General features: G+C 40.8%; 4 protein-coding genes across 4 annotated transcripts; 1 reads left to right on the plus strand and 3 right to left on the minus strand.

The window, feature by feature from the left end:
* Positions 1-1,094: 1,094 nt before the first annotated feature.
* ptcd1 (pentatricopeptide repeat domain 1) lies at positions 1,095-6,510 on the minus strand. The gene is made up of 8 exons (XM_029432239.1): positions 6,049-6,510; positions 5,621-5,761; positions 4,976-5,194; positions 4,784-4,885; positions 3,165-3,836; positions 2,822-2,938; positions 1,863-2,045; positions 1,095-1,559 (listed from the first exon to the last, which is right to left on the minus strand). The coding sequence occupies exons 1-8, from the start codon at positions 6,508-6,510 to the stop codon at positions 1,314-1,316; spliced, it is 2,142 nt and encodes a 713-aa protein (XP_029288099.1). The 3' UTR covers positions 1,095-1,313.
* A 386-nt stretch (positions 6,511-6,896) lies between these two features.
* Positions 6,897-10,950, plus strand: LOC115008563 (stonustoxin subunit beta-like). The gene is made up of 4 exons (XM_029432250.1): positions 6,897-7,091; positions 8,335-8,395; positions 8,843-8,890; positions 9,720-10,950. Exons 1-4 carry the CDS (start codon positions 7,089-7,091, stop codon positions 10,103-10,105), a joined length of 498 nt encoding a protein of 165 aa, XP_029288110.1. The 5' UTR covers positions 6,897-7,088; the 3' UTR covers positions 10,106-10,950.
* Positions 10,951-11,641: 691 nt separating this feature from the next.
* Positions 11,642-20,304, minus strand: fbxl18 (F-box and leucine-rich repeat protein 18). The gene is given in 8 exon segments (XM_029432227.1): positions 11,642-12,227; positions 12,584-12,663; positions 12,665-12,803; positions 13,220-14,295; positions 15,412-15,547; positions 18,147-18,496; positions 18,647-18,844; positions 20,096-20,304. Coding segments are annotated over 8 exon segments (2,190 nt in total). The 5' UTR covers positions 20,150-20,304; the 3' UTR covers positions 11,642-12,070.
* A 2,139-nt stretch (positions 20,305-22,443) lies between these two features.
* Positions 22,444-26,925, minus strand: actb1 (actin, beta 1). Its single transcript, XM_029449091.1, has 7 exons — positions 26,816-26,925; positions 25,256-25,381; positions 24,908-25,147; positions 24,135-24,381; positions 23,646-23,837; positions 23,321-23,502; positions 22,444-23,088 (listed from the first exon to the last, which is right to left on the minus strand). Exons 2-7 carry the CDS (start codon positions 25,376-25,378, stop codon positions 22,945-22,947), a joined length of 1,128 nt encoding a protein of 375 aa, XP_029304951.1. The 5' UTR covers positions 25,379-25,381; positions 26,816-26,925; the 3' UTR covers positions 22,444-22,944.
* Between the last annotated feature and the right edge of the window lie 198 nt (positions 26,926-27,123).

A 27,123-nucleotide genomic window follows, 5' to 3' on the forward strand; every position in this document is an offset into this window, starting at 1 on the left:
GCTGTGTACTCCCATACGCACATATTTAGGATATAAGGGTCCACTCACTGTAATATCACAAAAATAGAAATGGGCTTTATGTTAATCTATGTATGTAATGGAAATGTATTATTGTTTTTATTTTTATTAACATTATGATTTCTTAAAAAATGCATTCTTTATGTCAGCCAGGTTTCTCTCAAGTATTAACAGGTATAATTCCCTGACCCAAGATTTAATTATTTTTGATTTCTTCCACTCGATAATTTATTGAGTATTTTTGACACCGACATATAACATGTTCCACTGAGTCCTCTGTTTCACAATAATCACACAGTTGGTGCTTCCTGGAAGCCCAAACATGACTATGCCATACATAATACAATAAAGGCATTTTAATTGTTTAAAAAATACAATAAAGTCAAATGAGGATTGCTATTTAGCTAAAAACAAAATTTAAATAGAATGAATCAGATTCATCTGGATGTTTCTGACACTATTCATCCAGGGAAGCTGTCCTAAAAGCCCAGAATTAGTCCAGTTAGTTCAACAGCAAATTACCTTTTAAAAAGTAAATTTGTATCCTTTTAAATCAATCTATAACTGAAAGAAACAGCCTTATTTCATTCTTCAACATTATCCAACACTTATTTTCAGACCTCTCTTTTAAGTAATAGATCCATATTATATTTCTGAAGAGATTATTTAATGAAAACATAAATAAAGTGCAATTTATTAAATCCACAAGTGACGTTTCGAGCTAATGTTGTTCTTCAGACTTAGTCGGAACTGACTGAAGTCTGACTAAATATATTGCACTTAAGGAAGATGCAGCGTGAGAACCTGTATTTATGTTTTTATGTCTGTCTTCTATTGGTGCAGCACCTTTAACGCAAAGTTTATCTACACATTTTAGAGACGTATCAACCAATAAAACCTCACAGCACAGTGAACTTCTTTCTCAAAGATGTCAAATGCAATACGTGTCATTATGCACTCGACATTCATTACAATTAAAAAGACCACGAGACAATGTGCATCTTGCATGTGACTACACTACTACACTGATCGCAAAATGCCAGTGAAGTGTTCGCTCAGAAAAAGACCCTAAAATCGTGGTTTAAAAATAAAATATAATGTACTTGAATTTTTCTTTAATTGCAGTATACATTTCAATAACAACAATCTTTAGAAAAAAATGCATCTGCATTAAGTTAACGATGAATCCATGAGTTACAACTTTGAGCGGAAGTCCATCCAGGGTTACACAGCTGAATGCAAACAGACCCACGGAGGACCAAGGAGAGAAAAGAAGAGATATTTCCACTGTGCCGTTACAGATCAGCTCTGCTCGTCTTGTCCTTGTTACGAGAGCCATATCTCCGTGCTGCCCCTCTCATGTTCCTTTCGGACTCTGTCAGTCCATCTGCAGCTTCTGTTTTCAGCACTGCAGCGTCCATCTCAGACTGCAGCTCTGCCTGCTCGTCCACAGCGCTCTGAGCAGGCATGTGTCTCAGCCACTGCTGGTAGTAACCACGGAAACCATCGATTTGGACCAGGTAGTTGTTTCTGGACTGGTACTGTGATCGATGGTAAGATAGGGGGGAAAGGAGGCGAGGGGCAACGTAAAAATATGAATCACTCAAGAAACCATTTGACTTTAATCGTCAGTGTGCTCATTCTTTGACAGAACAATAAACTCAAAACACAACATTGACATATTATCACCTTATAAACAAACTATGTCTAACGTGTGTCTGTTAAAATGATTGTGCCACGAAGATTAAAGCTTCGGGTTCTTTGGTTGCAGAATCTGCACCTACCCATCCACACAGATGTGCTTTCATGCTCGGGTGTGTGCTGATGTACTGTGCTATGCTTACCTTGTTATAGTTGGAAGGATACTTTGAGGCAAACTCCAGCTGTTTGATGATGACTTTATTAGGCCACACCGACATGTCTCTCATATTTTGGAGCAGTGTTTTAAGGTAAACGTAATCCAGTCTTCGACTTGCTCGGCCAATCAGAGCAGAGAACGTGTAGACGTTAGGCTTGAATCCCGCCTCCTGCGAAAAACACGTGAAAAGATCAAAGACAAGTCAAAAATATTGGTCTTTTACTAGTAATACTAGTACTACTCCTATACACACTCGCTGCTGAGGTTATAAGTAGTATTTCCTATGACAATGTTACAGCCAATACCCGGGACTTTTATTTTGTTACATTTTCCATGTTCTCTGTGTTTACATTAACACAACACAGAGGTGCGTTGGAGTATAGGGGGATTCAAGATAGACTTGTCTTAATATTATTTGTATGAATAGATCGACAATCTGTCAAAGTGTAATCTGTAAATATAAAACACAATCGGCAAATACACAAACTAATGCCACAAATTAAAAACTAGCAGTGAATACATTATATTAATTAACAAATCAATGAAAACCATTCCTAACAATAATTACTTTTGAACAGGAATTTGTGAACCCAGCTTTTATTTGTGAATAAAAAAAGTCATTTGTGGATCTCAATACTACGCTTGCATATTTGAATATTACACACAGTTCTGAGACAACCTTTCCGCCAGTCCAAACAAAAATCCACTTATATCACTCGGCCATTTTTGGCGACAATGTCATTTCCACATTTCAAAGTAAAAGCGTCTTTTTCTGAGCTATTTCGGTTTTTTTTAATAGACGCAATAACTAACGTGCATTCGTTATTTTATTATGTTATTATTAGTAAATTAATTTAATATATTCACGGATATTTCTTTTTCATTTGTGGATCCGTTCTTATTTGCAAAATATTTTTCTGAGTGTACAAATATAAAGTGACTCACCTGCATGTCTTTCAGCAGCTGCAGCCCTTCCTGCTGTCGATCACAGCCTAATGCAAGACTTCCAAATGTCTGCACGTTAGTGTTTACATTACGCTGTCGCATCACACGTAACACAGACTGGAAAGAGAAAGAAGTGAATCACAAAAACGTAGACACACTTAAAAAGTGTCCCTTTACCAAAGTTATTCAATACAAAACATGTTCTCTATATAGTGGTGCAGATAGGGTTGGTTTAATTTGGTTTCTGACGCTCACAGCATTGCACTCAACAGGAACTATTTATTCGATGGATAGTTCTAATGAAAACTGTTTGCAGCAAGGTCTGTGGGATGCGTGCGTGTACCTTTGCCTCCTCAAGGTCACCAGCTCTGGCTGCTCTGCGAATCACAGAGTTAAAAAACCCGACGTCAAGTTTCACTTTGTGCTCCTTGGCGGCAACCAGTAGCATCTGCAGGGACTGGTATCCAGGCTCCATCATGTCGGCCAGCAGTGCCAGAGTCCTGAGGTCTGGACTGAGTCTGTTAGCTGCCATCTTCTCCAGGAAACCTTTAGCTCCTCCGATGAGGGCGAGCCTATCTGTTGCTCCGTCCACGGTGCCGAGGGAGACCACAGCACTCCTTTTACCCTCAAAAAGGTCCAGTAGGTTAGGGGCTGTGGAATCTCCTGCTAAGTCAACAGGCAGTGAGGTGACTTGTCTGACTGGCACCAAATGGGTCGAGTCTGGTCTTCTGTCGGACTCCTCCTCGCTGCCTCTGTTGTCCTGCTGACTGTCACTGTGTGGTTCAGGCTGAATACACAACTGCCTCTCCAGGAGGTCAATGTCTATCAGCTCCTTGCGTCCAGACGTTGACTTTACGCGTGACACACGTTCCCTCTCATACTCTTGTACAGTCCTCAGCAGCACGGCAGTGGTCAGGGCAGGATTGCCAATCCCACAATCCCGAGCAGTTTGCAGGAGCATGTTATAGTTCATTGAGTCCGGAAGAATCCCTGACCTCAGCATATGGCGCCAAACCTGAAACAAAAATATCTTAGTATGTCCTTTTTTTTTTTACTGTGCCTTTGGCTGCGTATTGTTTTAAGTTGAATGCAGCGGTGTAGCACTTTTGCCCAAGAATCTTTTTTCGCTCATATTACATTAAATTACATATTATCTTATGTTCAGAGTTAAAAATAAAAACTGGCTGAATGATATGATTTCCTGTTTATCCTTAGAGAAGATATGGTACTCTATATCTAAATGTTACTATAAGTTATAAGGATTTAGGCACTCTTTGTGGAGTATATTAGGGGCAGGGTGTCTAACGTGCAGTTTTGCAGGTCTATGTCCTGAGAAACATTGTGTAACCCAAACTTGCTCTGACTATCTACGACTAACGGACTCTATACTATCCTCTCTTCATTTATTGTCAGTCCCTCTTGGTGCCGGTCATTGGTTTCCTCTGGCTCATGAATACTCTGCCTGATATTTTTTCTAGATATTGCCTGCTCAGTTTTGTTTGTATGCATTTTGCTAACAATATTGTTAGTGCTTCCTATATTCTGGCCCTTTTTTGTGGGTGGGTAGGTGGGGGGGTTCTAAGGTTTTTGTTTATGATGTTTTTTTACCTTTTTATTTCATGCATGTGTATTTTGCATATTGGAAAAACTCAACAAAAATATAAATAATAATATTTTCTTATAAAGTGGAAGTAGACAGCACATTATCGATCCATTTTGTACGGTAGGAAGGTCAAATGACGCACCAAACATCCCCTTTTATGGGAGCGCGCACAGAGCCTGAGCAAGAAAGCCTGGGTTAACAAAGACAGGTAGCTCATTGTATGTTTCACTGTGTGAGTCTATGTGTGAGTTCGGTCTAAGTAAGTCTCGGCTGCAATCTGTACGTCACTGTAAAGGGGCCTTTACGCTCAAACGTATTGCATACCAATGTGGTTAGTTCCTCTAAAATCGTGTGTCTACCTGCAGAGCCAGTCTGAATCCAGTTTGTTTGTCCTTCAAACAGCCCATCAGCAGATAGTGAAACGTCTCCTGAGTTACAGCATGGCCGTTCTGCAGCATCTCCTAAAAACACACGTAGAAACATAAATCTAACACACTTCAGTAAACCAACCCTCCGACACACGTATGTTCAAATGTCGGCCCGTCTCGTACCCTGATCGTGTGAATACAGGCTTGAAGGTGGTTGGTGATGGCGTGCGTCTTGAGAAGGGCGTGGTACGTGATGGTGCTGAGGGGGATGTTTTTGCGACGGAGTTCTTGCTCCAACTTCAACGCTTGCTGGAGACCGGTTTGTTTGTATGGTGTCTCAGCGCAGGCATTGAACAGCCCGGTGTAGGTGTGATCCGTAGCAACTAGACCTCGCTTCTTCAGCTGCAAGACACGCACATAAAACCAGACATTATTACTTAATGAATTACCCTCATTGATGAATGTGATCTCTCAGTATAACAATATAATTCAGCACTACAAACCACAGATTACACAATTACCATAAAGATGAATCAACACATCTCTAAACTAAAACCTTCATGATGGTAAGATGTATTGCAATGCTGTTCTATTACATTGCATTAGTTTTATCTATGATCTGAGTGTAAATCAATATTACAAGTAAAAAACACCACATATTTGCTGTTACACTTGATAAATTAAGAAATGTGCTTGCTTTGCTTCAAATATTATTATATACTGAAGTTTAACACCTCTTTATGACCTGGAGTATCATTTGAAATGTTAATGAAGTGCTAAGGGAACATAAAAATGATTTAAAAACGTGCATAAATAAAATATCCCTACATCATTGTAGAGTCTGAAGGCCATCTTGAGTTGCCCCGCTCGACCACAGCCTCCTATCAGGACACTGTAGTTGATCTCCTCCGGCTGCAGCCTCTCTCCCTGCAGCATGTCTTTGCTGAAAAAATCCAACGCCTGCTGCAGCTGTGAGAGGACACACAATGTGTATACACAGAAGAAGGTGAGAAGACTATGAAAGTCTATTTCCGTCAATCTGATGAAAAAAACAAAACATATCCTGTAAGTCATTGTAATGAGAAACTAACTCGTTATTTTGAGTAAGCGTCAGGTTATTTTGTGATACAGTCATTATTTTAAAGAATGACATTCATTTAATTAAGTCATTATTTGAAGAAAGTTTCTAATTTTGACTTAAGGGATCTATTTGTATTATTATCACATTACAGACAGACTAGCTGAAATGATCTCACCTTGTTCTCTTTGATCAGCTTTTTGCACTCTAAGAAGTACCAGTACGGTGTGTTACTCGCTCCGGACCTCCTGCGAGGTCTCGTCGCCTTTTCCTCCCCGTCGTCGTCCTCTTGGTGCTGCAGGTTCTGCAGGTATGAGCTGGTCTTTTTGAACGACCTCCTGGAGGACATGCCGCCGGAAAGGGAGCCGAAGTGCTCGCGGTTCGGTGGGTCGCTCTCGGCTGGGGCTGAAGGGGAGCCCAGAGGGTCTGTGTCTCCATGTGAAGCGGCTGATAGGGACACAAATCTGGCGGATAGCAGCTGCCAGGGAGTCGGTGACCGGTGTTGTGACAAATCCTGTCCCCCTGTCAGATTCAGGGTCCTGGTCGAGCGCTTAACCGATGATAAGAGCGACAACCTAGCTACATGGACCGAGCCTTTCCGACCGTTTCGCACGCACGAACAGGCGACGGCCGATAACATATTTAGCGATTTTATCTATATACCTACAATCTAAATAACATGACTTTTAAAAATCATACTTAGCTGCGTAGCTTCTGTCTTGTTGCACGCACCACGATGTTTCAATGACAAAACTAGTCAAGACCTTAGTAATAGATATCATACAATATTTATAAAGCACACTGTCTGGCGATTTGGTCCTTGAAATGAATTAACAAGGACATTTATTGAGTTTAAACATATCACTGTTTATGTCTGGTTTATATACATTGTTGTAAAAAGCTTCATCTACTTTGGATAGGACGTCCCACTTCGATCGACTACATCGGCGATAGATTAGTACGCCTGTGCCGTTGACTTCGCATGTAAATCACGTTGGTATGGTAAATCTACACCACTCCCCGCAGCTGGTCATAAAGGTGAAGTTTACGTCTTTTCCTGTAGTGAACTGAGGTGAAGACGGCGAGCCAGACTAAATAAGCGCATTTAAAGACTTGTTTTGATTAATTTAGACCGAGACAAAGCTGTCCGAGTCGACACAGGCATCCTGGATAAGTTTTAACCAGCGTTAGAGAGAAGGAGCTACACCCCCAGCGTCAATGGTAAAAGATAGTTTCATTTGTGTGCAATCTGTTTGCACCCACTTTAATATCATGTGATTTACACTCATAATATTCAGAAATTATTTAACTTGTAGATGTGTTTGTGATGATGAAACCTCTGTTAATATTATTTAATTCTGCCAACATATGTAAGTTTACAAACCATTAAAGTCTCACACATAAAAGGTCAGCTGAAATAAATCAGGCAATAAATATCCGTGTGCAAAAGTATCTTCAGTCGACATTATTACCAAGCAAGGAAACTCCTATACCAGCATGTCAACGTGTCTCAGCAGGAGGCTCTAAAGTTCAGTTCAAGAATTGGACCTTTAATACACGACCATGGAAAGTTGTTTATTGTAGTTATTAAAACTTCCACACACTAATTAAGAGAATCCTGTAAATGATTTATTTGCTGCAGGTTTATTCATGATCTATGAACATCTCTAGTGTATCGGTCGAGTTCTTCATATATAGTTGAGGTTGTGCATTTGTTTTAGTAAATACTGGAATAAAAATGTAATTTCTTCTCCTAATGTTTCCGAACATATAACATATATATGTTTCCGGCTCCACTGTTGAACTCCTGACTTCAGTATTTTTATAAAATCCTGGCTATGGCCCAAACAAGTACTACTGTACTGTATTTCCCAACAGCTTCAGGAAGAAAGTCGACACTCCAGAAGTCAAAAAAAGAAAAGAATCTCACATTTTTCAGCCTGTTGATTGCAAATAAATGTATCCAAGATTAGATCAACACATGAGGTGATTCTCTTGCTGCTTTTGACCTCTGGAGTGCCGATTTATTTCCTGACTTTGTTTTTTGGAAATACAGACATTGCTGTTTAGGCTCCCAACTGAATTTCAGTGCAGGAAAAGTGCACCTGTTTCCTCTTTACAAATCCTGCAAGTACTACTACCTTAACTGTTTAGTTACTGATCATACTGACTAACTTAATCTTATAGGATAGTTCAATACAATACCTTGGTGAAACGGTTCTGTATCCGTGCCAGTTTGAGGTTTATGTTTTGCTACAGTAACATTTAGTTGTTTTTGTACTTTGAGCGTGTTTTATAAAAAATACACAACCTTCTCACTGTTCTGACAGATAAGATAAGAGGATGAGGACAAATGATATTAATCGCACATAGTTCAATAAAATGTATTTTAGTGTCACAGTTTTGACAATGTCCTGGATTCTGTAAAACTCTTAAAGCAACACAATAATACTGATTTCTACAGGAAATCTCTGCACAAGACCAGCAAGTTCCCCCCTCCCGTCCTGTGTCCACGCCTGCTCCTGGTACACAGCACACACAGCACACACAACACACCCACAATACAATATACCGGCAGCACACATGACTGGAGTTTGTTCCATAAAACGTATTAGTATTATCATTTCATACAGTGTTATTATTTGTCACATTTCATTATAATCATATCATAATAATTGTATCTGTTGCTCTGTTATCTATATGAATGTTTTTGAGCGAATTGCAATATATATATAATTTTTATTTTATTTTTTACTTTTTGTTTTTAATTAATCTGATGTTCATTGTTTTATTAGTGAGTTTGTTGACATCTGCCATATCATGTAATATCCTTATCGTGTGTGTGTGTGTGTGTGTGTGTGTGTGTGTGTGTGTGTGTGTGTGTGTGTGTGTGTGTGTGTGTGTGTGTGTGTGTGTGTGTGTGTGTGTGTGTGTGTGTGTGTGTGTGTGTGTGTGTGTGTGTGTGTGTTCAGATGATTCACTGACAGATGAACCTCAGACCAGAGCAGACTTCTTAAAATGTGAGTCTTTTTTTAATCTCAAAACCAAACAAACACTGATACTGCAGAACAGATGGAATGAGTATGGAAGCCAAGAACCGCCGAGGTTGCAATCATTTTACAACAACAACTCCTCCAACCCATACAACCACATAGATTGTTTGTTCCTATCCTCTAGTTAGGACAACCCACAGGAACGTTTCCTAAATGTGCGGCCCTACTGGTAGCAGGAGATCAACACGTCCTCATACCTTAGCGGTTGCCGTTTTAAACACGTGGTTAACGTTGTATAACGGTAGCAGTTTGGTTAGGTTTAGGCAACAAAAGTACTTGATTAGGCTCAGGAAAAGCCCATGGTTTGGGTTCAAATAAATATGTTTGTTACATTAAGTAACGTACAGTAGATACGGTATGTAAATTAACTTGCATACAAAAGTTAAAATAAGTCAACGTACGTTTTTGGTTTCACACGGCACACAAACAGCTGTGTCGTGGGTCAAAGTGCTTTGTTTAACCATCTATCGACCCCAACCTCCTCACTGTGTCGCTCTTTATACGACGTCACTTCCTTTTTTTTCTCCCGTCACTAGAGGTTCACCGCTTAACAATAAATGTCAATATGGTTGCAATAAGTTGCTTGTACAAACAACCTATGGGGTCGTTTTTTGGTGGGGAGGATAGTCTCTTTTATAGTTATATGGACATGTATTACCTCTCTGAAAATAAGCCCAGTTGAGAGTCCTGCTGTCTTCCTGAAATTAAACACAGTCACACATTAGTTTGAGGTGTTTAAATAACAGACTCATCAGTGTTTGAACATCTGTCCACGTCTTCCTCTTCTCTCACTCAGATTACTGTCACCTCACCCTGGACCCAAACACGGCGTACAGAGAGCTGGTTCTGTCTGAGGAGAACAGAAAGGTGCAGCTGTCCGATTTAGTCCAGGAATACCCTGAACACCCGGACAGGTTCTCTCACCTCTACCAGGTGCTGTGTAAAGAGGGTCTGTCTGGACGTTGTTACTGGGAGGTGGAGTTTGAAGGTTCTGTTGAAATAGCGGTGGCGTACAGAGATCTGGGCAGATCGGACTATTATTCCGAATGTGCGTTTGGCTGCAACGACAAATCCTGGAGTGTAGACATAAACGGAAACGATAAATGTTTCAGACACAACGATGAGGAGACTGCGGTGCCGGAGCCTCAGTCCTCCAGAGTCGGCGTGTATCCTCGATCATAAGGCAGGTAGTCTGACCTTCTACTGCGTCTGTGACACGACGCTGCAGCTGCTGCACAGAGAAGAAACCACGTTCACCAAGCCGCTCTATCCCGGGCTGTGGGTCATAGACACTGCCCAGCTGTGTGACCTGCAGTAGAGGTCCAGCCAAAAAGTGTCTCATGGTGGACGAGAGGGGGGGGGGGGGACATGGTGCCCCCATGTTTGATAAAATCACAGCAAAAGCGCCCTCTTAGATAAAACATGATAAAGTGCCCTCATGGATTACTGAATGGACTTACCAGGGAGGTAAATAAAAGATATATATTTTTGAATCAGAAAGACTGTTGGTGTTAATGATGGGTTGATTTTAAACAAATCACAATAATAATGTATCTTTAAAATTTTAATTTCTAGTCATACTAGAGCCATGGCTCCATGTGTGTAAATGTTGTCGGTCGGTTCATCACTTCGGAAGGATTGTCAGAAAATGTTCAGTCATGTTCCCCAGCGGATGAATTCAAATGACCTCTGAACCCAAAAGGTTGGATGTTTCAGTGACAGAGCACCTTATTTGTTTTCTCAGCCACAACTGAGTGACATGTGGAGCTAAGTTAAATTATTTTGTGTTACATTTTTCACACTGCATTTTACAGACATTGCTTAATTGGGGTACCAGTTGCAATGTCAGTGTCATTAACTGTCATGTTTCTTGTGTCACTTGATTACTGATTGTACCTTTTTCTAGTTTCCCAAATTGATTGCACACTTTTAACACTGGAATAATTTAACATGGGGCGGAACTATACATGTTTTGTTTACTGTTTGAGTGTGTATATAAATGTGTTTATAAAATTAATTAAAACAATTATCAGTGTCAATATACTGTTTGTGTTAACGCAACCGACATTTGGGGAAACACAATTACTTGTTCTTTTTGCAGTGTTCGATGATTTGCTAGATACCACTGTCTGAACGCCATGTATGAAGCTATAGAGTTTAGCATAGTATAAAGATTTGAAATGCAAAACTAGTTTGGCTCTGTCCTAAGGGAAACAAAATCAGCTTTCCAGCACCTCTAAAGCTCACTAATTAACATATCTAATTAATTTAATCCTTCCCAAATTGAAGATTAAAACCAGTTGTACGTGTGGTTCTGTGCCAGACAATTTCATAAATAAGATTAATTGCCTGTCAATGTAGCTTTAAACTGAAGACACAGGGGTATTACAGCTTAAGAGTTAGATTTAACACTTTTTGAAAGCCAGAAATTTTATTTAAGACCAATTTTATGCCCACAGTTTCCGCTAACGGGATTAAATGTGAGGAATTTGGTATATTATTTTCAGATGAATGAAATAAAATGCCTTTTAAAGATCCACGGGGAGCCTGGTTATAACAATCTTCTCATCAAACTCTTGGCAAGAAAGCAAACATGAGCATTTCCCAAAATGTCATACTATTCTTTAAAGTGTACTCCACACAACTGTGGGGATCACTGGTGTGTATCTGCTGTGATCATTTCATAACAAATTAAAGAACAGACATGTTACACAGACAACAATTAAAAATAATTTATATGGAGTTTATTACAACATAATTTGATTCAGATCTTCTGTATAAAGTATCTGAACTAATACATCCCTTAATTAATATTTTTGGCACTTATTTTCAAAGTAGCAGAGTGGTGTAGTAACAGACATTATTTTTGATAGAGACAATGGCACCAAATGTGAAATGTCCTGGAACAATAAACTAAAAACTCCCTACCCTTTGATAGCCATCATTACTCTGTCACGTAAATGTAAACAATCACGGTTGATATATTGTTGTAAAGAAGCCGGAAACATGTTGTAACAAATCACACAATCAAGTATCACTGTGCAGATCACAGTCCGTCTTTTAATTGGTGAATTTTATTCCCTGCAGAATAAAAACGGTGTGAGCACCTCCGCTCTTCATCAATCACACTGAAGCTTTCTGGTGATGTCACAATGGTGATAAATGTGGTGGTTGGGCCACGTGGCTCTGGAACAAAGTAATCCTGTCCAGCAGTGTTAGTGGGATATCTCTGATGACTGAAGTCAGGTCTTCATGCTGTAATGGATAGATGACCACACTCAGGGCCGAACGCTCCACTGAAAATCTAACAGAGAGAAAAACACAAGAAAAGGCGAATTTGAGATTTCCTTTAACATTTGAAAGGATTTCTTGATTATCCATCATCAGTGTATTACCCACAGTACATGACAGTCGCACTAACTATGTATAAGTACCTCAAACAACCCCACTTTAAACAAGCCAAACTTTCCCTTTAATGTCTCACGTACAGTTTGACCACACACACACACACACACACACACACACACACACACACACACACACACACACACACACACACACACACACACACACACACACACACACCACACACACACACACACACACACACACACACACACACACACACACACACACACACACACACACACACACACACACCTGTCCAGCAGAACTTTCTGCAGTGTGCGACAAGCCACTAAGGTGCCGCCCATGAACATATGGCACATGATGACATGGCTTGCATCGCTCCATGAAGGTTTCTACGGCCGATGGGTCAAAGGTGCCACTGCGTGAGATAAGGCAGAGACGCTGCAGACGAGAGCAGCAGGACAGAGCCTCAAAGAATGACTCGTTGGCATTCAGGTAGGGCTGCTCCAACCTGAAACACACAGGCACACAATGTTCAATAAATAAAAACAATAAGCTGAGCAAACATGTGAACCCCTTCAATTAAATGTAATTAGACTAACTGGTGTACTGCCCTATATTCTTTTGTGAATTTAAAGGTTCCCAGAATTATCAGAAAAAATACAATCTGCAAATTAATCAATTTCAAAGACGGTTTTATAATTCTCTGTATAAAAACAATAATAACAAAAACACATTACTTTGCAGAGACTTACAATGAAAAAACATGCCGAGATATCTTTCTGTTTTTGGATTCTTCTAACTCCTTGGATGTATGTGAGAAAGGTTCTCTTTAAGAATTCAAGGTAACACGGTTACTAAAGGGACATATAATCACGTATTACTTATGTCACAGTAAATGAAGGATACACAAAGACATCTTCTAACCTGAGTTCCTGTAGCTGTGTGCACTGTTTAAGTGAGTCCAGCAAGCCAGGGTTGTAGTTCATGGTCTTTAGTGATCCCATGTTGGCAAGGGATAATACCTGTAGGTCTTTGCACTGCCTAGTCAGCTGTACCAGCCCTGTCCCCCTAAGGACCCCAGGAAGCCCAGCCAGAGTCAGACGACGTAATCGAGGCAAGACCTCAAGTGCCGCTAAGTGTGCATCGCCAACTCCTCGTGCCCACGCACACATGCCACGAGGCTCCACACTGGCACGAGTGCAGGGCTCGAGTCGAGGCAGCGCAGAGACAAAACCTGGACCAATGAGCTCTAAGGTCTCTAAAAAAGGGCAGCCGGCTAAGAGCAGAGCGAGCCCCGAGGTGCTGTCCCCTGACAGAGAAGACTCTAAATCGGGCTTGTAATTCAGGACCCCCACACGTGGAGTCTTCTTTAACCCCAGGAACAACGGGGAGGGAGTGTTGTTTGTAGAGATTTGATGTGTGTTTAAGCCATCTGACAGAGCGCAGGCAGGCAGAGTGAGAGAGCGCAGGTGTGTGAGTTTAGCCAAGCTGTCACACAGGTGTGTTTCTCCACCCTGCCCAGGTGAGCTTTCATGATGGTAGTGCGTGTGCATCAGGTTCAGGTGTTTAATGTTGGAACAGCCAACTGCCAGCCGTCTCATTGTCGCAGGCACCAGCTGATCTTCCACACTCCGACACTCTGAGTAAAGGACCTTGTTGATCCCGCTGAGGTTTAGGCTGGTCAGCTGTGTGGCGTCTTTGACTCCTCCCTCCAGCAGCGACTGGAACACCTGCGTCCACAACGCTGGGCAGCGGCTGAAGCTCAGGTGCTTCGGACTGTTTCCCTCCAGGGCTCGCTTTAGGGACAAGGAATCCAGCCAGGACCGAGGGAGCTGCAGGGCCTCCAGGTCACCTCGCTGACCCAAGCTCTGAGCCAGTGAGGGAGCAGCAGCCCAGTGAGCAGGGTTCGGACCGGGAATCGACACAAGGAAAACTCTGAGACGCTTTGGAACATGAACGCTGAACACTGCCAGGTAGAGCAGGAGCAAGGTCTGGTTTACCTGAAGACATCAACACACAGATACACTAATAAACTCATGTTTACAAACGCAGAGTCAATAAACCTTCTTTCGATACATATCGATTCTGAATGTTTCAAACAGTTTCAATACTAATTTATGCACTGTCGACACATCGGTACCAGCTGCATAATTATCTTCATTTGATTTTGTTTTTACTTGCACTTTATTGCTGTATGAATGTGTGTTGTTATAATTATTGTTAATGTTTACTACATCCATTCTGCCTGTTTTCTACTTCTAGCCAAGAAAAGAAAAGTCGTCATTGTCATGATCTATTCGATCTTGTATTATGTTTCGAGGCCATTAGATTGTGTAAGTATCATATAAATATCTAGGGTGATTAATTGATGATTCTCTCTCTTAAGCAGAAGTTGAAACTGAGGCTGAAAACGAGACTTATTGCTGCTACTTTTATGTTTGTGACTGACGACGACGACTGATGTTTTATATACGCATGCATCTCCTCGATACCTTCACTCTTTAGATGCTGTACATCATGGAGCATTGAGGTTCATTACAAACGCTAAGGCCCTCGCTCATCATTGCTTCCTGCATGCTAGGGTTGGTTGGCCCGTAGACTTAAATCACTGGCAGGCCCTTATTTATAAGGTAATTCTTCATTCTTGCTTCCTTCATATCAAAGTGAATTTATCCATCTGAGAAATGCTGCCATATTCTCAAGACTTAGTCCTGCTATCTGTCCCCAACGTCCATCAAGCAATGGGAAGAAATAGGGAAAAAAGGGCTTTTAGGTATTCTGCTCATGCGGTTTGGAATTTGCTGCAGACTGATTTGGGTCTCGAGGAGCTAGTCTCCGTTTTTGAAAATAGATTGAAGGAGTTTGAAGGTTCATCATACTCATGGTGTGATCTGAAACGTTATTGTCCGTAACGGTTACATCTCTGACACTTTGTTTAATGTGCTCCTGCTGTCTTGGCCAGGACACTCTTGTAAAAGGAGAGGTTTAACTCAATGAAGCATTTCCTGGCTGAATATATTTTATATAAACTTTTTTCTTTTTTACAAAACTGCACAGCATTACAGTGTTTACTGCAGATACATTGGAACATATTACACGCACACAAACGACCTCACCTCTCCTGGAGCCAACCTGGCAGTGAACTCCTCTAAGTGTTGGTAATGTGGCACACTGCTCTGACCCATCATTAACTGACAGCAAACACCGATACCCTCTCTGGTCACGTCTGAGATGTCAAACTGCAGCATCAGCCTGTAGTGCACAAACACAGAAACACACATTCAACACTGTAGCAGTGAAGACGAGGTGCTTAGACAGCGACACGAGTGTGAACGCATGAAGTTCAATCAGTGTAGTGCTGCTCAAACTCAACCAACGTACCAGATGTATTAAGATGGCTGATTTCTGGTTGGACATCAGCAGACAAGAAAATATGAAAATATGCGTTTTGGAGTGAAAAGTACGTGCAGATTTCAGAATTTGTTTCTGACGTTGTACATAATAACTAATAAGTCAAAAAGAGAGAGCAAGATTAGATTGTGACAAAATGCACAAGCAGGTGAGGCATGGCTGCATGGCTGTATGGCTGTATGGCTGCATGGCTGCATGGCTGTAGGGATGGCTGCATGGCTGCATGGCTGTATGGCTGCATGGCTGCATGGCTGTATGGCTGTAGGGATGGCTGCATGGCTGTATGGCTGCATGGCTGTATGGCTGCATGGCTGCATGGCTGTAGGGATGGCTGCATGGCTGTATGGCTGCATGGCTGCATGGCTGTATGGCTGCATGGCTGTATGGCTGCATGGCTGTATGGCTGCATGGCTGTAGGGATGGCTGCATGGCTGCATGGCTGCATGGCTGTATGGCTGCATGGCTGTATGGCTGCATGGCTGTATGGCTGCATGGCTGCATGGCTGTAGGGATGGCTGCATGGCTGCATGGCTGCATGGCTGTAGGGATGGCTGCATGGCTGCATGGCTGCATGGCTGTAGGGATGGCTGCATGGCTGCATGGCTGTATGGCTGCATGGCTGTATGGCTGTAGGGATGGCTGTGTTGGTCAGTCCACTACTTCGGTCCAAACTGAACTATCTTAACAACTACCGGATGGATTTCCATGATATGTTGTACAGACATTCATGATCCCCAGAAGATACATACTAAAGACATTCCCTTCTGCAGCACCGGCAGGTCAAACTTTTCATTTATCTTGTGAAATAGATCTCGACAGTCTACAAGAGAAGTCGGCACAACATTTTGTACACATACATTGTCCCCAGAAGATAGATCCTGCTGGCTTTAGTGATCCTCTGACTTTTCCTCTGGCACCACCTTGTGGTTGACTTTTGTAGTTTTTAATGAAACGTCTCTACATCTATTGGATTGATTGCCATGAAATTTGCTGACATTCATATCACCCTTAGGATTAAGTCACATTCTCGTTGGCGATCCCTTAACTTTTCATCCAGCACCAACACCAGGTCAATACTTTCATTTGTTCAATACTTTGGTTTATGACTTTGTGCTAATGTGCAAATGTAAGTCTCGTTAGTCAACTGTTCTGCTCCATTCTGGGAATTTACCATTTCAGTCTGGAGCTGCAACACATATTTCATAACACAGCTTAAGTTGTATATATAGTTATACTATATTTGTTGCATTTATGAAATTACAGAAAGACAAATCTGTTGAGATTGTATTGTTATTTGTAATTGTTATTAGGACAACACCAAACTCTTTTAGCGGTATCAACTCAATGATTTCTTCCTGCACCACATCACAGTTCACACACCTGCATCACAGCGCTGTCTGTTCAACATCACTTGACTCATCACAGGTGATTGAATATGCTTCAGCTGAATTGAGGTCCTCAAGTTGCTGTTTGGTGATGTGTGTTGCCATTTTAATGGCCCTGTCTTTGACGGTCTTTGCAGAGAGAGACAGATCTCAAATGTTCTGAACAATTTCATCTTTGTTTTTGAAGTCTGAAAATAGATGCTCTGATATTTTTAAGAATGCTTCTTTCATGTATTCTCTATCTGTGAACGGCTTTCCACGCCGTACTGTCTCCTGAGCGGCCACAAAACTAGCAGCAGTAGTTGAGTTTGAAGATTTCATCCTTTTCTTGAAAGAATATTTGCTCTGCTCCGCTTTCAGCAGAAGTTCAGAAATCGCTTTTTTTCGTGCATCTCCAGCTCGGTACTTTTCGGCAAATGTTATGTGTCTGTTCTTGAAATGTCTTTCAACATTACATTTTTTGTTGTTAGCTAATTTCTCGCCACATATCAAGCAGACAGGTAAAGCAGCATCGTTGGCAGTAAAATCAAATGTATCTGTCCACGCACAATTAAACTCTCTTTGCTCCTCCGAGACTTTTCTTTTTTTAGTTGTCTCCATTGTTAGCTTACCGAGTTAGCCGGGGGTCGGAAACTCAAGATTAGCCACCTGCAGGGAAAGGTGCCGCGCCCGTAGACGCAGGAGAATGTGACGCATATTTTAGTGGACGAAATGTAAAAATTTAATTAAATGTATTTCAGTGTCACAATATCACCTCGAACTCCAAGATAAGAGCTGTTCCGTTTGAAAGATTGTCCACTGTGCAACAAAACAATACATACAAATAATGTTATTGATTTCCATGTTTCTCTTTGTCAAAGCTTCAGGGAGCCACTGCAGAGGGGTTAAAGAGCCGCATGTGGCTCTGGAGCCGCAGGTTGCAGACCCCTGCACTACATGTTGCATAAATGCTACAGCTGATAAAAGTAAATATATACTGCACTTGTCTACCAAATAGGGACTTATTCTGAACACAGGCCTCATGTGAAACCTCAGTAATCTGACAGATTACTTACTTGCGGAGTTGGGCGCAGCATGGCACTACACCATAACTTGGTGTCAACAGTGTCTGTCTGAGCTCCGACAGGCGGCTCAGTGAATCCACTGCCTCTGAACTGAGCTGAGCAGAGTTGAAACCTGGCGTTACGTCAAAAGCGAGTGATCTGAGCTGAGAGAGGGAGGAGAGGAGACGGGAGAGACGAAGGGAAGTGAGGCGACACCCGGTGACATCGAGGTGAGTCACTCCTCTGCAGCGAGCAAGAACCTCCATTGTAGAGCCGGTCAGCCAGTAGCAACCATTCAGGCTGAGAGACTGCATGTGATTGGCTAGCAGCTTCAATATGTGCCGAACCAATAGATCGTCGGCCTGGAGGAAACAAAGAACATCTGTTAAAATCCAACAAGTATTCCACTGTGTTGTTAAATAAATGATTTTAAATTATACAGAAAGTTCCACACGCATGCATGAACCTGAAGATTAATAGAAAATTAGAAAAAAAATTCTCAACAGCTTTACCAGATACTCCTCAGACAGGCTGACGTTTGTGAGCAGGGTCTTATCATGGCACAATGTGTGTAACTTGTGGCAGACGTTTGCCACGTTCAGGACCAGGTCACACACTGGAACATGGCGGAGGATGCACAGCAGGATCTCATCGGACAAATTTGACATTCCCACCGAGGTAGAGGACATTGTGTCCTCGTCAAATACAGCCTGAGACAGACAGCAAACAGTCACAGTTAAGTGCTTTTAGACCTACTGTGTAACCATGTCAACTAGGGCTGCAACTACTGATTATTTTCATCATCGATTAAGCTGCCGATATTTATTTAAATTAGACAATAATCGACGGAAAATAGCCATTACAACTTCACAGAGTCAAATGTCTTGTTTTTTTGCAACCAAAGGTTTATAATGATATATGACAAAAAGGAAAAATGGAAATCCTCTCATTTGAGTAAATTGGTTGTTTTACTATTTCTACTAGAAAATTGCAGAAACGATTAATTATGCTATTGCCAATCATTTTTCTGTCATTCTACTAATCAATTAATCAACTAGTCAATTCAGCTCTACAGTCAAAGTTTGTAAAGAATTACCAAGATGGCACAGATGCTTTTTCTTAATATAGTAGCAATAACTAATTTATTAATATTTTGTTATTGAAGTCCAACACAGAGAAATAAGCTGTTATTAACACACTATAATATGGTCTGGCTGATATGACCTTTTATCATACCATGGTAGCTTTCTTTTTAATGCTGCAAATCAATGCGCGGGACTGCTTTGATACAACACTGGTTTGATATATAATTTCACATCAATGTATTTGTGAGTATTTCATTTGCTAGATTTGTCTAAGTCAGACACTCATATTTGGTTATTTTATCCATCAACTGATTTTTGAGAATATTTAATATACGACAATGATATGGATGATGATATTTATCCATATAGCTTTGTCAAATAACGTTATAGTTAAAGCATTAATAAGCGGAAACACATAATAATAATAATAATAATAATAATATAGTACCATTTTTGTATTAGGAGGTGATGCTATACTGCTTACTATGCTACATTAGCCGAATAGAAAGTGAAAATATGAAGGTTTCAAAAATATAGCTTTTTGAATCCTGATAGAAGAGACTTTGCAGCAATGTATACAAGTGTTTAAACATATTAATATCAATATTATGACCAGCCAGAGTGTCTCGGTCTCCTCATACATATATTACTTTTGTTCTTTAGCAGGTTACTAAAAAGCACACCAAACCATAAGTCTTTCTACCACGCCGTCTATGCAGTTGCATTTCAACTTGGTTGAAAAAACTTAACAGAAATGTGGGTGGACCCTGGTCCAACCGAAGTTAGCGTTAACATTAGCTAGCGTCAGTTCAGTTGGTTCTGCTCAGCGTTACCGTTAACTATTAATGCGTTGTCGAGGTTTGTCGGTGAACCCACCTGTACAATTTGTCGGTCCATATCCTCTGAAATCCCTCTCACGGTCGCATTCATGATCACCAGGATTTTAAATTTGATTTTAGATGTTCATCCAGCCGGACAGCGCTCCATGTTCCGATGAACCCGCTTTACATAGAACCACAGGCGTTGTGACATCCAACCGTTGACAGGACGGATTACGTTTGCTGCTGCACAATGACGGAAGTCTGTCAGTGACGGACAAACTTCCTGTCGGTCGAATCCGATTCTTTATTTTATTGATTTTTGATTTTTGAATGGCATTTCCATTTCTGACAGTATTAGAGCTATTCCTCCTTGTTTGTAATTATCATTTATTGAACAAATTCGACATAGAGCAAAATTCACACATTCAAACATGCCAAGGGGGCAACCGCAGAAGATGACAAAAATATAGAAAAATAAATACATTAAAACATAATATAAGTAAATAAATAATGCAAAAGAAAAACAAATATTTAAGTAATTATACATTTACATACATACTATACAGGCAACACATTCCCTCAAAGTTGTTATGGCCTTTTTTTTATTATTGGTATTGGCTTTTTTTAGCGCCTTGAGATTGCTTTTAGCTTTGAAAGGCGCTTTACAAATACAATTTATTATTATTATTATTATTATTATTATTATTATTATTATTATTATTATTATTATTATTATTATTACAAGATATAATAGTTTTCATGTAGGCCTACAGTTGTATAGTTACAAATAGTTGTAAAAAATAATCAGGGGCAATCCTGTCGGCCTCATAACTTACTTTTTTTAAGGATGTGTCATGATTTTTGCATGATATAAGAGTGATATGTTTAACTGTCAAGAAAACATATTGGCCAATCTCAGATACTCAATTAATAATCCTTATGGGTGGTATGGGTGGTATAGTTTGTATTAGTCTATAGAGTTTACTGGATGGAACTTTAAGAGTTTATGCTCATCCTACTTTACTCCTTTGAGTTCCCTCCCAAAAAATGACGTCACTTCCTGAAAATGGAATAATAGTCTTTTTTTAAAGCTTGAAAAAAATCACATATACATTAAAAGGCTTGAATGAGACTCCATGTTATTTGTTACTTTATTCATTATTCAGTTTTTCTCCTTTACAATAGGGTGAATTATGTCACTTAATGGTCTCCAATGTTGATGCATTTTCATGAATTGACCAAAAGTGTTCAAATATCCTCAGAAACTTAACTGCTGTAAAAGTCCTGCATGACTGAGACCTTAGCTCTTATTTATAAAAGAAATTAGATTTATCCTTAGTGCAAGCTTTTTGACATGTCATGGTTTGTTCAGCTTAATAGTAACATTCAAGCACTAAATCAAACATTTCCAAACTCAAAGCCTTTCAACACATCTAAATGCAATTGCAAAAATAATTGTTTACAGAATCCATTTATACTCACAGCATCAATGTATATAGTCCCTTGATTTATTTGACCAGCTGTTCAAATGAACTTTGTCAAAATTATTTAATGCTTAATTAGCTCCAGTCCTCTGCATGATGTAAGATGCCAGGAGACGCCAAACGGTTGATTTTCATGAGTGATTGTATAGTTGAAACACCAGATTTAGTTTAAAATGAGCATTTTTCAAGGAGTAAATTCAAAGTCAAAGCATACTCCTAACCTAGGAAACCAGTTAAAATAAAGTATTTAACAAAAACTTGTACCAACACATGTATGTAAACCAACTCTAATTATGGCTGTGTTCTATTAAAGCGTTCCAGTGAGCCTTGATAGTGTGATATTACCGGGACAATGAAACTGAATTCAGCCATCATTCATTTATGCTTTTGCTACAGTTACATGTCAAAATGTGACGTCAGAGTTATAAACACGTGTCTAACTCCCACTTAAACTTGACATTGAATTGTTTATAACAGGACATTCTGTAATTCTGCCTGAAATCACTAAATGTGAATGCTATAAGCTTTGCAATTGGCAAATTTCACCTACATATGGCAAGACAAACTTATTTCTCATTTAAGTCAAGTCCTACATATACATTCACCCTTGTGACAAAATTGAGCATACAATCTTAAGAATTCATTTCTGCAAACTGATTGAAGTATACACACACACACACTTTCTTTTACGTTACTGACTTATGTTTAGATATTCAACTTTAAGAATTTCATGATAGACATTTATAAAAAAAACAAAACACAGTATTTGTGCAACCTTGTGTTACGCACAGACACACAAATAATTGTGAAAGACTGTCCATTACCTGCTGAATGCGTTAACATTAAAATAAAGAGACCACAAAAGAAAATTCCCTTTAGTATTTGAGAGGCAAGCAGAATAATGACCAAGTAGACGGACCATAATCTTATACATGTGCGCTTTATTGGGTTGTCGTGTACACCAGAGGCTTGAACCCCATGCACAAACCTTCATACAAGGTAGAAGCCTCGTCTTTTGCATAATGACAAACAAACAGGACCAAGTATCGTTTAAGGCTGCAAGTACAAAAACAAAAGATTACATAATTTACATAAGCAATACTACAGGTCTGTTGGGCAAGTGGGCCCCACCAGAGAATAAACCTTCATAGAGGCAAATAAGGTGGTGAACAAACACATCTGGAATGACATACAAACACGACAATGGACATCATGTTTCTCACACATTCACGCCGCCTGGGACGCTCTGTACTTCCTGCAGAGTATCTCCCCATCAGGGGGCATGGTGCCATAGTGATGAGGGAAATGGGAAGAGAGTGTTGTGGGCTCAGCATACACCAGTGTGTTGGTGTAGGCGTGTATGCTGAGCCAGTCGTTTGTAGCAGTGCGTGTTTTGGGAGAAGGGGACTGACAAGTCTGTTTAGAAGCACTTCCTGTGGACGATGCTGGGGCCGGACTCATCGTACTCCTGCTTGCTGATCCACATCTGCTGGAAGGTGGACAGGGAAGCCAGGATGGAGCCACCAATCCATACAGAGTATTTCCTCTCTGGGGGAGCAATGATCTGCAGACAACAGAAGAAAAAGTGTTAATATATCAGTTTGCAAATGCATTTATACCCTGCAAGTATTGAAAGTCTATAGTTAAATAGAGATGCAAAGATTAATAGATTGTGTATTTGAATTAGTTTAATGAGGAAAATGATCCAATTCCAGCTTCTCAAAGCAAATAGTTTCTTTACATTTTCTATGACAGTTGACTGCATATCTTTGAGTTGTAATGAGGATTAGTCATACCTTAATCTTCATGGTGGATGGGGCCAGGGCAGTGATTTCCTTCTGCATACGGTCAGCGATGCCAGGGTACATGGTGGTACCTCCAGACATCACAGTGTTGGCATACAGATCCTTACGGATGTCCACGTCACACTTCATGATGCTGTTGAAGGTAGTTTCATGGATGCCGCAAGACTCCATACCTGTGAGGGTGTAAAAGTAGAAGGTCAGTTTCTCTTCCACATATCTCAAAATGCTAAATAAAGTCTCATCTTTGCTGCTACAAACCCCTTTATGCTTTCCAACTGTTTAATATATTTCATCCAGTTTCCTTGTTTTAACTTACCAAGGAAAGAGGGCTGGAAGAGGGCCTCTGGGCAACGGAACCTCTCATTTCCAATGGTGATGACCTGTCCGTCAGGCAGCTCGTAGCTCTTCTCCAGGGATGAAGAGGAGGCAGCAGTGCTCATTTCCTGCTCAAAGTCCAGTGCAACGTAGCACAGCTTCTCCTTAATGTCACGCACAATCTCACGCTCAGCTGTAAGACAAGAAAAGTAGCGCCAACGATTAGTCAACTGAATCGAGCAAACTATTTTCATAACTTAATTGTTTAAGTACATTTCTGCAAAACTGGAAGAAAATGTCAGTCAGCCTCTCAAGAAGGCAGATTTCCTGCTTTTCTTTGTTTTATCATATTAAACTGAATCTTTCAGTTTTAGACTGACAAGACATCACGTTGGACTGAGAAACTAAGACCAAACTATTAGAGTAAAAAAAAAAAGCAACCATTATATTTTTTGAATATTTAGCTTGAAGTCAGTGTTTGTGAACCAACCTGTGGTGGTGAAGCTGTAACCCCTCTCAGTCAGGATCTTCATGAGGTAGTCTGTGAGGTCTCTGCCAGCCAGGTCCAACCTGAGGATGGCGTGGGGCAGGGCGTAGCCTTCATAGATGGGCACGGTGTGAGTCACACCATCACCAGAGTCCATGACAATACCAGTGGTACGACCAGAGGCATACAGGGACAGCACAGCCTGGATGGCCACATACATGGCAGGGGTGTTGAAGGTCTCGAACATGATCTGGAAGAGGAGACAATAGATAAGTCATTAGGTCATAGTAACCTGAAGTAAGCTAGTTTAGGTTAGTACAGTCAGTAGAGAAAAGCACAGCACACTGGCCTGTTTTATTTTGAGTATCAACACCATATGAAAACAAGTCAATATAATATCCTCTAGTTTGGTTATGTTGACGTACAAAATGAGCAGCAACCTGCTCCAACGTCATCCGTCATATCATGCAAACAGTTTAGTTAGATGCTTGACATCTACTTCGGCTAGTCTAAAACCAGCCTGATTTGAAGATAGCCGTTACCATGCTACAAAAAAAAAAAATCTCATTCTGATGCATCACAGTGCAGAGAGCCAGAAACCTGAAGCATCCGCAGAGATGAAAAGATCAGCACAGGAGAGAAGAAACCTGGAGATTGAATTGATAGGAAGGAATTGAGAGGAAGAAGACAGTTTCCTGTTGCGGGGCCCTGCAGGTGAGCCAAGTGAGCTTCCTGAATGAGCGAATGAGTCAGTGCGTGTCAGCCCTTCTCCTTACCTGGGTCATCTTCTCCCTGTTGGCCTTGGGGTTCAGGGGAGCCTCTGTGAGCAGGACTGGGTGTTCCTCTGGGGCAACTCTCAGCTCATTGTAGAAGGTGTGATGCCAGATCTTCTCCATGTCGTCCCAGTTGGTAACAATACCGTGCTCAATGGGGTACTTCAGGGTCAGGATTCCCCTTTTGCTCTGAGCTTCATCACCAACATAGCTGTCTTTCTGGCCCATACCAACCATCACACCCTAGAAATAAGAGAAAAAGTTAGAAATCAATAAAATGTACAGAAATGTAGGACAGTTTTTTGCAAACTGTCATTTATTAGTACACTTAATATATTGCAGAAACTGTACCTGATGTCTGGGACGTCCAACAATGGAGGGGAACACAGCACGGGGAGCATCATCTCCTGCAAAGCCAGCTTTGCACATACCAGATCCGTTGTCAACAACGAGGGCGGCGATTTCCTCATCCATTTTCTGGACAGGAGGGATGAAAAGGGGGAGAATGTTAAGTTCTAACCAACAACTATATTTAGTATGACGAGGAGTCTTGAACTCTGGTATGAACACTCTTTCGGCAAATATCCAACCTTGACATTTTAAAGATCACACTATGTCAAAATCAGCATTTTTTGAAAAACAATTAAATGACTTCCATACAATATGTTTTACACTGCATATCGTTATTAGTTCATAAAAAAATATATATTTGATTGTGTTCCTTGTATTTTCTGAGATACAGCCATTAGCTTATAACACTCTAGTCTTTGGGCACATGAGACTACAGTTCTCAGTAGTCCATGTGCCAAAGAGACTGAATATAAGAGTCACTTTTCACCCAAAGGGTTTTTAAACAGATTTGGAAATTTCTTCAGATTTGTGCTTAGTCAAGTAGTCAGCAGTTGGCACAAACTGAGTTTAAACGGATGCTGTGTGACAGTTGGTTACATCTGGCAAACTACTATGTTAAAGACTCGTCATTATGGAGACTGGACGCTGGATGTCGCAATGGCGCACGTCCAGTCTAAATCCAAGGCAGAGAAACAAAAGGCAGTTTCTCCCTCTGTCTGGCTATGGCCATATAAGGAAAAACTGAGCGCAGTTTACAGACGGCGACAGCACGGCCCGTGAAACCGCCGCCCCATTTGTGTCGTTTAACCTCTTATGACACAGACTGCCTGCCACTCCCTTCACCGGGATCACCATACCGGAATTAACCATCCACACATCTTTTAACTTTAATACAGTTGTTTTAACAGTGAGGTGAATGAACTTCCATTGACTGTCATGTCAGCCATAAGGTGTACCTTAATACCGTGACCACCATAAGCTCATGTGGAGAAAACGTGAGATGTAAAGTTAGCTTGATCGTCAAATGGCTTTGTTGCAGTAATGCCAATGCAACCTTTTACCATTTCTACACGCTCATCTGCAAATTTAAATTGACATTTTAAATTTAATCCGTCCAATTTTAACCAGTCTAATATGTAATCAAGTGTGTGTGAGAAACCGGAGACACCAGACACCGTGTCGAAGCAGACATGTAAACGAAACGATCAAGCTTTTTTTTTTTTAAAAGGCAGCCTGATTTGTAAAACTAATGGAAGCGATGACAGCACGGTGCAACCGGGTTATTTCACATCATCCGTTAAAGATAAACGGCAGCATTGCCAACAGATCTACACTTAACGGTTACCGGTGTCTCATCAGAAACTTAATGAATGCCAAGCTACGTGGCCGAGCGAATTTCAGTTAGAAGTTCAAACGGTTGATTTAACAGTTGCTTTAACTTGAGGAACTCAGACCAGAACTTAACCAGCAGGCTAAACTCAGTTTACTGGCTAAAACATTAATGTACACAAAGGTAAAAGGCATTTAAAACATGACAACAACTTTCATCTTCAGTCTTACCTGTTCGAGGGAGGGTTATCTGCTTTAGGAAGGCTGTGACTGAGCGATACACTCCAGTAGGATGTCTGAATTTGACTGCAACAGAGGCCAGTAAATTGCAGGGTTTTATCAGAGCTCGCGCTGCAGCCCCTCTCCATAAAAGGAGAACTTTCCGCACGGCGCCCTCTGATTGGTCCGGTCGCATCCACTGGGTGTGGCGCATGCAGATATCGCTCCTGCGCTGTGACAAGATGGGACATACAACATGAAAACGAACCTATATCCTACTATCAATACTATCAATCTGGGGTAGATCAGTATTCAGTAAA

Source organism: Cottoperca gobio, chromosome 1, assembly GCF_900634415.1.
Source record: "Cottoperca gobio chromosome 1, fCotGob3.1, whole genome shotgun sequence".
Classification (NCBI taxonomy): domain Eukaryota; kingdom Metazoa; phylum Chordata; class Actinopteri; order Perciformes; family Bovichtidae; genus Cottoperca; species Cottoperca gobio.

Excerpts from the sequence above, each read along its gene's own strand:
- actb1 (XM_029449091.1), bottom strand. The coding sequence starts at position 25,378 with ATGGATGAGGAAATCGCCGCCCTCGTTGTTGACAACGGATCTGGTATG. Across the intron at positions 23,838-24,134 it reads TTACAGCTTCACCACCACAG|CTGAGCGTGAGATTGTGCGT; the intron begins GTTGGTTCACAA and ends CTTGTCTTACAG. Across the intron at positions 23,503-23,645 it reads CTTCCAGCCCTCTTTCCTTG|GTATGGAGTCTTGCGGCATC; the intron begins GTAAGTTAAAAC and ends ACACCCTCACAG.
- ptcd1 (XM_029432239.1), bottom strand. The coding sequence starts at position 6,510 with ATGTTATCGGCCGTCGCCTGTTCGTGCGTGCGAAACGGTCGGAAAGGC. Across the intron at positions 5,762-6,048 it reads AGCTGATCAAAGAGAACAAG|CTGCAGCAGGCGTTGGATTT; the intron begins GTGAGATCATTT and ends GTCCTCTCACAG. Across the intron at positions 2,939-3,164 it reads GTGACCTTGAGGAGGCAAAG|TCTGTGTTACGTGTGATGCG; the intron begins GTACACGCACGC and ends TTCTCTTTCCAG.
- LOC115008563 (XM_029432250.1), top strand. Across the intron at positions 8,396-8,842 it reads TGTGTCCACGCCTGCTCCTG|ATGATTCACTGACAGATGAA; the intron begins GTACACAGCACA and ends GTGTGTGTTCAG. Across the intron at positions 8,891-9,719 it reads CAGAGCAGACTTCTTAAAAT|ATTACTGTCACCTCACCCTG; the intron begins GTGAGTCTTTTT and ends TCTCTCACTCAG.